At 45.1% G+C, this 11046-nt stretch overlaps 3 protein-coding genes across 3 annotated transcripts; 1 reads left to right on the forward strand and 2 right to left on the reverse strand.

The window, feature by feature from the left end:
• Positions 1-1079: 1079 nt before the first annotated feature.
• On the reverse strand, positions 1080-2918 carry LOC128707509 (DNA polymerase epsilon subunit 2). The gene is given in 5 exon segments (XM_053802465.1): positions 1080-1346; positions 1427-2654; positions 2712-2820; positions 2823-2853; positions 2856-2918. Coding segments are annotated over 5 exon segments (1698 nt in total).
• Positions 2919-3204: 286 nt separating this feature from the next.
• On the forward strand, positions 3205-10012 carry LOC128706860 (DNA polymerase epsilon catalytic subunit 1). Its single transcript, XM_053801803.1, has 3 exons — positions 3205-3251; positions 3322-3445; positions 3515-10012. Exons 1-3 carry the CDS (start codon positions 3205-3207, stop codon positions 10010-10012), a joined length of 6669 nt encoding a protein of 2222 aa, XP_053657778.1.
• Positions 10013-10164: 152 nt separating this feature from the next.
• Positions 10165-10641, reverse strand: LOC128719731 (ATP synthase-coupling factor 6, mitochondrial). Its single transcript, XM_053813361.1, has 2 exons — positions 10484-10641; positions 10165-10368 (listed from the first exon to the last, which is right to left on the reverse strand). The coding sequence occupies exons 1-2, from the start codon at positions 10639-10641 to the stop codon at positions 10203-10205; spliced, it is 324 nt and encodes a 107-aa protein (XP_053669336.1). The 3' UTR covers positions 10165-10202.
• Between the last annotated feature and the right edge of the window lie 405 nt (positions 10642-11046).

Genomic DNA, 11046 nt, shown 5'->3' on the forward strand with positions numbered 1-11046 from the left:
TCTTCAACCTAGTGCTAGAGAGTGCCATCCGCGACTCGGAGGTGGAAACTTCAGAGATCATCTTCTATAAGTCAATCCAGATCTTGGCATATGCTGATGACGCTGATTGAGCAGGCGGCAGAAAACCTCGGGTTGAAGATTAACGAGGCAAAACCTAAGTTGTTGGTGGCACCACCAGCGGCCCGTGCTAACACATCCTAACCAACGCAGGGGTCTTTCGAAGTCGTCCAAAATTTCTCCTATCTTGGGTCAAAAGTCAGCACCGACAATAACATTGATGTTGAAATACGCGTTAGGGCTGCTGGCTCAACACACCTGTCGCGACGAACGAAGCTGGGACTATATAGAACTTATATAGTTCCAGTACTCGCATACGCCTCTGAGACATGAATTTTGTGCAAAACTGACGAAACCCTCTTCGAGAGGGCGTTCGAGAGAAAGATGCTTAAAAGGATCTTTGCCCCGTATGTATGGAAGGACAATGGAGGAGCCGCTACAATAACGAGGTCTATGAATTTACTGTTGTACAGCGGATTAGAATCACCAGGCTCCAGTGGGCTGGTCACGTCATGAGAATGCAACCGGACCACCCAGCCCGTAAAGTCCTGTTAGGTCGCCCACATGGACAGAGGAGGCGTGGTAGGCCCAAACTGCGATGGAGTGATGCCCGTCAGAAAGGGCGGGATATTGGATTGGCAGACGAAAGTGCTCGACCGTGAGCGGTTTAGAGGACTCCTGCAGCAGGCCAAGACCGCGAAGCGGTTGAAGCACCAGATAACAACAACATCATTGTAATAACTATTCAAATAACGATAGGTATAAGTTGAAGAATCAAAGATAAAACAGTTGTAAGCCTATTTCAAAAATAAGTTGTTCAGTTACTTTCAAATATTTAGCTGTATAACTCTAGATAATTCTTCTATATCGATTTCGTGTTTGTTTTAAACGAAATCGTCAAATAGTTGATCCAATGGGTTCAACTCGACGCTGTTTGAAAACAAAAATGCTGATGGTAATCTTTGAAACATTATCAAATATATTTGTAGCCTACACTATTACTCCAGCTGTGAACTTTATGTTTATTCTTCATCGGGTATCTGTGAATCTTCAACTGTATTACTAGAAGGATAGTACACTTTAAACGCAAACTTCGATTTTGGAAAGGATCCTACGTTCATCACCGTACAGTTTTGCTCAGTAGTGTGAAACCCTTGGCATGGGTCGCCTATAACGATTAAGTCCGGTAATGGATAGAGAGACAGTGCTGCGTCATAGTTCCAGTGTGTTGGAAATGCAATAGGAGTTAGCGGCGCTAGGGTATGTTGTTGTGTAATAGTCCGGGCAAACTGTGAACAAAATGGTGATGCGACACATGATCAATATGGTTTGCTGAAATATATGTAATATTTGTTTTGCAATGACTCACATGTTCCTCCAACAGTCCTTCTTTGGGAAAATGTATTGTATTGCGACACAGTTTAGTTACTAAATCGGCGCGACAAACTACGATCTGTTGCGTACAGTACTGCAGGCGGCAGGGATTTGTAGTAAGAATTGTTCTGGGGAATCGCTTTTTTAGCTCCTCTGTTAGTGCATCTGGTATTGGCGGCCGGGGTAATATGTTCGCCGCAGCAGGGTCATCGATGGACGGCACTATAACTAAATCGGTTTGCGAAATAAGCTTCTCACACTCCGTCAATATTTCACCGAGCTTCAAAAAGAGGGGTTTCAACGAGTACATATTTTCGTTGGTTCTTGCGAAAGGTCCCATCAAAACTATTGCTACGGGAGGGAATTCATCGTACCCCCTTAGTAAATGATTCAGTTTTTCCATTACCACCGGACTATCCAGCCAACAATCGGATAAAAATACTATACTATGCTCAACATTAGCATTCTCCAATTCAGTCAAATTGCTGGAGTATTTCAGGAGCGTTTTCGAAGGACCTCCCCAACTGTTGACGGATCCGAAAAATGCTCTGCTATCTGCCGCAAGCTCCGGAAATGGAAAACGAATCTCATCTACTTTCAAAATACCGTCGCTATACTTCCCATATACAAGCAGAAAACTTCCCTCACAAAACAAGCCGGACGAGAATTTGGCCGTGGTAATATCAATCGGTACGGACCCAGTAGGATCTTCCATGTAATAGCGGCTTTCTGTGAGCTGCGTCAATAGTCCCAAAAGGGCAACATCGTTCATCTTAGACGTTGAGAGAATATTCTCCACTTTACGTAGAGTCATTCTGTTTTTCTTTCCTATCTCAGCCGTGCCCGGTGCGACCCGTCGGGAAAACGTATCGTGACGACATGTCTTTTGCCACAGCAGCCAGTACCGTTCGCGAATGTAGTTTGACTTCGCATCCGATAAAGCCAACAAACTTTTCTTATTCGTGTCTGGGAGAAACTTCTTTTTCTCTTCACAGTACACGAACGAAGGCACGTCGAATGCACTAATAACTCTGAATATCGTCTCTGTATCATCTAACCCCGTATTGTTTGCTTCCTTAATAGCCAGCTCTATATGTTGCCTTTCAACTACAGGAAGGGTTAAACATTGACCTTGCACATGATTTGCCACATTCGTAATCCATTTCTTGTGTTCCGTCGCATCAAGTAGCAGCAGCTGTTGGGCAAGGAATGTGCTTGCTTCACTGTAAAAAAAGAACTGAGGTTGAAACGGCGTAAAACTAAACTATACACAAATTTACCTTCGAATCTGGAAACCACCGAGAGAAAACCGGCTAGTTATTTGTGATTTCAATCGAGATATTTCGCTCATTTTGTTTATTGTTATGTTTCACAAAGCCAAATCCACACGCTGTCAAGCGACCATTTGCGCGCCTTGGCGTTGATAGCTGGTTATACACCAGCTTGTCAAAAATTCTGATCGCTGCTGTCATTTTCACATCGAACATTGACAATCAAAAGCAATCCCCCAACCAGGAGACTTTGTTGGAAATTAACAAACAAAACTAATATAGAAATGTGTATCATCCCTTACGTTAATTTCTTACGCATTTTAGTACCGAACAACGCACTTAATCAACCAAATATATATTGCGGCTAATCGTTGTGGATACTCCGCAGAGAAGTCACGTTGACAAAACTGTCCCTCCGTTTGGCGCGCAAATGTGTCTGTCATGTTGGGCTTGCAACGGTGTTATTTTGCTACTTGTACACAGAAATCGCAAGCTTCTGAAAATGTTCTCTACAAACACTGGAAAATATAATGCCGAAAAAGCGGACGGGTAAGATTAAAATATGCAGTTACGTTCGAGATAACTGTGTATGTGATGCATTTCCGTTGTAATCCCTCAGTGATGATACCAACGAGATCGGTTATCGGCAATCACGGGAGAATGATCAAATCGACCTGAAGTATGGATTCGAACGGGTAAAAGATACGCAAGAACGCATAGGCTACCTCATCAACATACACTCGGTAAGCAGCAAAAGGTATGTTTTCAAAACGCCGATCTAATTTTTACTCTCCCACATATTCTCTTTGCAGACTGAAGTTTTGAACGATGACCGTCGACTGGTAGCCGCGTTAGATATGTATTTCTTACAAATGGATGGAAGTCGGTATAAAACGACCGTCATTTATGCTCCCTATCTTCTACTGATCACGCACGATGGAACATCACTGGAGGTGGCCAAGTTTTTAGGTAAAAAGTATTCCGGTCAGTTGCTAGGCATTGAACACATCCAAAAAGAAGATCTTGATTTGCCGAACCATCTTAGCGGTTTGAAGCAGAATTTGTTGAAATTGAGCTTTCCCAATATGACCCAAATGAATAAGGTAAAGCGTGATTTGAACAGCGCAGTACGCAAGAACCGCGAGCGTGAAAAAGCCAATACATACTACATGCAAATGTTAAGTACGTCTTTATCCACGGCAATTCGCTTCGACGGCGGCACTGAAAGCGAAGGAAGCGTACCAAACCAGAATGTGGATTTTTACGATTATATTATCGATATGCGAGAACATGACGTTCCGTACCACGTTCGCGTGTCTATTGATTTGAATATATTCTGCGGCTCATGGTATTCAGTTCGATGTCGTGGAGGAGATGAGCCGCCGGTTATCACACCACGACCAGACATCCTTGATCGTCCTGAACCAGTCATACTAGCGTTCGATATTGAAACAACAAAGCTCCCGCTAAAATTCCCAGATGCGCAAACTGATCAAATCATGATGATTTCCTACATGATAGACGGCCAAGGATATTTGATCACCAACCGTGAGATCATCAGTGGCGACGTAGATGATTTCGAGTACACACCAAAACCGGAGTTCGAAGGCAATTTTATTGTTTTCAACGAATCTAACGAGCTTGGGCTGTTACAAAAGTTCTTCGACCATATACTGGAGGTGAAACCGCACATTTTCGTAACGTATAATGGCGACTTTTTCGATTGGCCTTTCGTTGAAACGCGGGCAGCTGTGTATGATTTGGACATGCGGCGAGAGATAGGATTTTCGAAGGTAAATGGACGCGATGGTAATTACTTGTGTCGGCCGGCGATGCATCTTGATTGCTTGTGTTGGGTGAAACGTGATTCGTATCTCCCGGTCGGTTCGCAAGGATTAAAAGCAGTCGCTAAGAGTAAGCTTCGATACGACCCCGTCGAGTTGGACCCTGAGGAAATGTGTCGTATGGCAGTCGAGCAACCACAGGTATTGGCAAACTATTCTGTTTCAGATGCGGTGGCCACGTACTATCTATACATGAAATACGTTCATCCATTCATCTTCGCATTGGCAACAATTATTCCGATGGAACCTGATGAAATCCTGCGGAAAGGCTCAGGGACGCTTTGTGAATCGTTACTTATGAAAGAAGCGTTCAAGGTTAATATCGTATTTCCCAACAAGCAAGTTTCTGAGCTGAATAAGCTTTCAAATGATGGGCATGTACTGGACTCAGAAACGTACGTCGGAGGACACGTGGAGGCACTCGAATCAGGCGTGTTTCGGGCTGATATCAGCACTCGCTTTCGACTCGATCCTGATATGATCAAACAACTGCAAGGGAACGTTGAGAAGGTACTGGAGCATGCAATCGTTGTTGAAGAAGGCGTTCCAATATCGGACGTGGTTAATTTTGAAGAAGTTAAGTCAGAAATACTATCGGCACTCCAGCAATTACACGATATACCAACTCGCCTAGAACAGCCGGTCATTTACCATCTCGATGTCGGAGCTATGTACCCGAATATTATCCTTACAAATCGTCTTCAACCGTCGTCCATGGTGAGCGATGCGGATTGTGCAGCTTGCGATTACAATAAACCGGGTGCACGTTGCAAACGGGACATGGAATGGTTGTGGCGCGGAGAAATGCTACCAGCGAGTCGAAACGAATTTCAGCGCATTCAGCAGCAACTAGAGACGGAAAAATTTCCACCACTATTCCCTGGGGGCCCTCAGCGTGCCTTTCACGAACTGTCACGAGAGGATCAAGCAAATTACGAGAAAAAAAGGCTGTCTGATTACTGCCGAAAGGCGTACAAGAAAACAAAAGTGACGAGATTGGAGACGCGAACATCTACCATCTGCCAGAAGGAGAATAGTTTTTACGTCGACACAGTGCGTGCGTTCCGCGATCGACGCTATGAATATAAAGCATTAACGAAGGTTGCCAAAGCAGCTGTGACAGCGGCAGTGAAGAGTGGTGATGCTGGTGAAGTAAAGGCCGCCAAAGGACGTGAAGTACTGTACGACTCACTGCAACTTGCACACAAATGCATTCTAAATTCGTTCTATGGATATGTGATGCGTAAGGGTGCCCGGTGGCACAGTATGCCAATGGCAGGAATTGTCTGTTTGACAGGCTCGAACATTATTACGAAAGCGCGAGAAATTATCGAACGCGTTGGAAGACCACTTGAGCTGGATACCGACGGTATATGGTGCATTTTACCGGCATCATTTCCTCAAGAGTTTACCCTTCGAACAAACCATCAGAAAAAGAAAACTCTCAACGTGTCATACCCCAACGCTGTATTGAATACTATGGTAAAGGATCATTTTACCAATGAGCAGTATCATGTGCTGGATCGAACCAATTCTGCCGACGGACAGGGAGCCGAGTATTCCATTCGATCAGAAAACTCGATCTTCTTCGAGGTTGATGGACCGTACTTGGCAATGGTGCTTCCAGCGGCCAAAGAGGAAGGTAAAAAGCTGAAGAAACGGTATGCGGTATTCAACTTTGATGGGTCATTGGCGGAGCTGAAGGGTTTCGAGGTGAAGCGACGAGGAGAGCTACAACTGATTAAAATTTTTCAATCCTCCGTTTTCGAAGCGTTTTTGCAAGGGACTACTCTGGAGCAGTGTTATGCGTCCGTGGCAAAAATCGCTGACTACTGGCTTGATGTATTATACAGCAAAGGGCACAATATGCCGGATAGCGAACTATTCGAACTGATTGCAGAAAACCGCTCAATGTCACGGAAGCTGGAAGACTATGGGGAACAGAAATCTACTTCCATCTCCACGGCGAAACGGTTAGCCGAGTTTTTAGGTGATCAGATGGTAAAAGACGCTGGGCTGGCGTGTAAGTTTATCATTTCGCGTAAACCAGAAGGGGCCCCCGTCACAGAGAGAGCTATACCACTGGCAATATTTCAATCGGAAGTAAGTGTACGGCGACACTATTTGCGACGCTGGCTGAAGGACAATACTATGGGCGATGCAGACATTCGGGACGTACTCGATTGGAACTATTACATCGAACGTTTGGGAGGAACGATTCAAAAAATCATTACCATTCCGGCCGCATTGCAGGGGTTGAACAATCCGGTCCCCCGTGTTCAACATCCCGATTGGTTGCATAAGAAAATGTTGGAAAAAAATGATACCTTAAAGCAACGGCGCATAAGTGAAATGTTTAGCGTAGCACCACCAAAACCAGCATCAGCCAGCAATAGTGGGCTTACTGACGTAGAAGATTTAGTTCGCAAACAGGCCAAAAGAGCCTTAACGGGTATTCCCGTTACACATAAACGTCGTCGCGAAGGTTCCGAAGATCAGGAAGAAAGTCCAGATAATGAAACGGTTGCGAAAACATGGCGTGAGGCTCTGGGAGATCCTCCATCACCTGGTACAAATAAGGCAGAGTTGATTGAATGGCTGCGATTTCACAAGCGCAAATGGCGCTGGCAAATAACTCAACGCGATCGTCACCATCGTGATGTTCGTAACAGCAAGCGGATTCGTACTGCTGCCGATGAAGGTAGTGTCGGTATGGCAGCACCAACTCGAGCTGTAACTTTAGGCGGTTTCTTGCGCAAAACGCAACGCTCATTAATTGAACAAAGCTGGCAGGTTATACAGATTTTGCCGGTAGACGACCTGGGCAACTTTACCGTTTGGGCTATGGTAGGGGAAGAGTTGCACAAAATTCGACTCTCGGTACCACGAATCTTTTACGTCAATCAACGAACACCGGCTCCTCCTGAAAACGATGGAACAGCGAACGGATCCAAATCGATGTGGAAGAAAGTACACCGCGTGTTGCCTCGCGCTCGACCGGTTTGTCATCTTTACCAGTACGTGGTACCAGAGCAGATATTTCGCGATAATCGTTTGGGCTTGCTTGCTGATCTTGCCACGCCTGATATTGAGGGCATTTATGAAACCCAGATGACACTGGAATTTCGTGCTCTCATGGAACTGGGTTGTGTATGTGCAGTTCAACGATCAGAAGCTAGGGCGCTAGCAGCATTGGCAACGAAAGATCTAGATTCGTTCAACATACAACAACTCGAAATGCGTTCAATTTCTTCTGCACCGTACTTAACGAACTCGACAAATAGTGGGGTGAATATGCGAAAGATATTCATTTACCAACACGTATCCCCAACAGGAAAGCGCGAAATGTGGGGTCTGTTTTCACCAGCCAGCAAAAAAGCGTTTGTGATCGTACTGGATACGGTACGCACAAATCAATTACCGACTGTAAAGAATCTTTACACCTCAGAACGGATTGCCCTTCTAACTGCTGGTAATGAGGGCAAAGAAGAAATGCTTCCGCCACCGGACATGACATTCGAAGTATATATGGAAATTGATGCTAAACAAGTATACCAGCGGGTAACGCGTGCCTTAACTGCATATCGGGACGAAAAACGTGGCCCAACCCTGTTATGCCTCCAGACAGCTGTTGGACTGCATAAGTTAAACCAACACTTGCCCATCTGCTTAGAGTTTCCAGAGGTTTCCATTCACATTGCAGACGATGCGGCTCTTCTTTCGGGACTCGATTGGCAACGCCACGGCGCTCGTTCCATGATAAGACACTTTCTCAATCTAAACCGCGTGCTCCAAATGATGCTTGAGCAGTGTCTCTATTTCCAGCTTCCGTTGGGTAACATGCCTCCGGACACGGTTCTATTCGGGGCAGATTTGTTTTACGCGAGGCTTCTACAACGTCACAATTTTGTTCTTTGGTGTTCTTCCGGGGCACGTCCAGATCTTGGGGGACGGGAAGCGGATGACAGCCGATTACTGGCTGAGTTTGAAGATAACATTTCGATCGTACAGAATCGCATGGGTCTTTATCGTTCCGTTTGCGTTGAACTAACCGTTGAAAGTTTGGCCGTGTCCGCTCTGCTACAAGCCAGCAAAGTGCAGGAACTAGAGGGTACTTCATCCGCAATCACATTCGATGTAATGCCTCAAGCATCGCTAGAAGACATGATCACTACTGGACCAAACGGTCAGCAGCTTTCGAACTACGATGAAACGGCCCTTTGCAGTCAAGCATTTCGAGTAATGCGAATAATGGTCAATGCATGGTTGCGTGAAGTTTCCATCAACCGTAATGTGTTTTCCGACTTCCAAATCATTCATTTCTATCGTTGGGTACGGTCGAGCCGTGCCCTGCTGTACGATCCCGCTTTACGACGAGCGCTCAACACTCTTATGCGGAAGCTGTTTCTACAAATAGTGGCCGAATTTCGGCGCATGAAAGCGGAGATCATATACGCAGACTTCAATCGCATCGTAATTGATACAGGCAAGCGCACGGTTGCCGATGCCATCAGCTACACGGATTTTGTGGTGCAAAACATCCGTAATCGCGAGCTGTTTCACAGTGTTTCGTTATCCTTTCATCAAGCATGGGAATTTTTACTGTGGATTGATACTACGAATTACGGTGGAGTGAGAGGAAATCTACCGAAAGATGTGATCGTTTCGGAAGAAATGGGTACATTAACATCGCAAGCGGAATCAGAAGAAGAGGAGCTATCACTCGAAATGAATTGGAGCATCTCCGAGCAGCTTCCTGAGGAGAGAAAATGCCGTCACAATTTTGAGAGCTTTATTGTGTCCTTCCTACAAACGATAGCCGAAGGAGTCTCACCTGAAATGGCGTTAAAAAAGTTAGCCTGCGTTGCTTACGGGATGGTGCAGAAAATGCATGACGGATATGCACGTGGTGCGAACGGTCCGGCATTGGAGTTTATCAAGGCTGTCACTAAAGCATTATCTGCCTGCAAGGACGCCGAGGAGCAGCTGACGACCATGCGCCGGAACATGTTACTGCTTGTGGGCGTCGGTGACTTTAGTGATAAGGCTGCTTGGAAGGAGTCGATAAAATCATTCGTTCTCACCGAGGTGATCTGCCAAGCATGCAATCATTGCCGGGATGTGGATCTCTGCAAAGATACTCATCGAGCATTGAAGGATGGCGACTTACCAGTGTGGCTGTGTGCACAGTGTAACGTTGACTACGATAACGTTGAAATTGAAATGCGTCTCCTCGACGTGGTTCAACGCAAGCTTATGTCCTACACATTGCAGGATCTACGGTGCATCAAGTGTAAGCAAATCAAGCGCGAAAACCTCTCGCAGTACTGCACTTGTACTGGAAACTTCGAAAACCTCATTTCTACGGCAGAGATACGACGCTTGCTTCAGACGTTCCACATACTTGCCAAGGACTATCACATGCGTATACTTGAGGAAACCGTTCAGCACATACTACAAACGTAAGCCACTACCAGTTTGTCATGTGCTCACATCCTTTTTCATTTTGCGATACATTTTTCGCTTTTGATGTTAGATGCTAGATTGAATAACGTTTCTTTTCTTAGCCAAATAAACTGCTACACAATTTCGATACTTTTTACATCTGTTTCAGCAGTAGTTTTAGTTCCTATACTCTTAGATGACCCGGCATAATTTAAGCACTAGCGTTAATTGGATCGATCTTAGGTTCCTCGAACTTGAACGTAGGGAAGGCAGTCATATCTTCGCCTTGCGCTCCACCGTACTGCTTGGCCAGCTTCTCCATCTCCTGTTTCAATTCACGTTGGATTTCCGGTGTAGCATCAACAAGCTTGCCACCGCTGAAAGTATTGAAAGATTTGATAACGTAAATTTGTGCCCTAATTTCGAATATATGTTCATTGAAACAACAAACTGTTCGTATAATAGCTATAGATTAGCAAATGTTCAACTTACGCGCTCTGGCTCTTCTGTGCGTATTCACGGAGCTTGGTTACGAAGAGCTGCTGAATTGGATCGCTTGCTTTCGCTAGCAGTACAGCAGATGCACCATAATTACGGCGGGTCTGCAGTCCCATCACCCGGACAGCGGACAACATCTGGTTGGTCAGCATCTATCGGTATAAAAAACGTATTTAGAGCAACAGGAACCTCTAACCTCACGTTATGTAACTTGGAATCAACCGGAACAGTTCATCCAGTGAATATCAGTACGTATCTTACTGATTGCACCACACTACATCACTTATTATACCGGAGCGAGCACCGGCAGTGCGTTGCAATACTTACCTTCGAGTTGATTTATTCACGAAAACGTCGAAATCGTTTCAGCTACAGATGCAAGAAGATTTTGCGATGTCCAGAAATCCTATAGCAAAACGCTGTTGACAGTCGGCTGAAACTTGACAACTTTTGTCATATTGAATCATCTTGTTTATACCATACACTTGGATGCGTTGCAAAATTACACAGGGTGTCGGGCAAATATTTGTATTTAACCGATGTTTGTTGTTTTTTGT

This window comes from Anopheles marshallii, chromosome 2 (assembly GCF_943734725.1).
Source record: "Anopheles marshallii chromosome 2, idAnoMarsDA_429_01, whole genome shotgun sequence".
NCBI classification, from domain to species: domain Eukaryota; kingdom Metazoa; phylum Arthropoda; class Insecta; order Diptera; family Culicidae; genus Anopheles; species Anopheles marshallii.

Coding starts and splice junctions, on each gene's coding strand:
- LOC128706860 (XM_053801803.1), top strand. CDS start 3,205: ATGTTCTCTACAAACACTGGAAAATATAATGCCGAAAAAGCGGACGG. Junction 3,252..3,321: donor AATGCCGAAAAAGCGGACGG/GTAAGATTAAAA, acceptor GTAATCCCTCAG/TGATGATACCAACGAGATCG. Junction 3,446..3,514: donor ACCTCATCAACATACACTCG/GTAAGCAGCAAA, acceptor TTCTCTTTGCAG/ACTGAAGTTTTGAACGATGA.
- LOC128719731 (XM_053813361.1), bottom strand. CDS start 10,641: ATGCTGACCAACCAGATGTTGTCCGCTGTCCGGGTGATGGGACTGCAG. Junction 10,369..10,483: donor GCACAGAAGAGCCAGAGCGC/GTAAGTTGAACA, acceptor CAATACTTTCAG/CGGTGGCAAGCTTGTTGATG.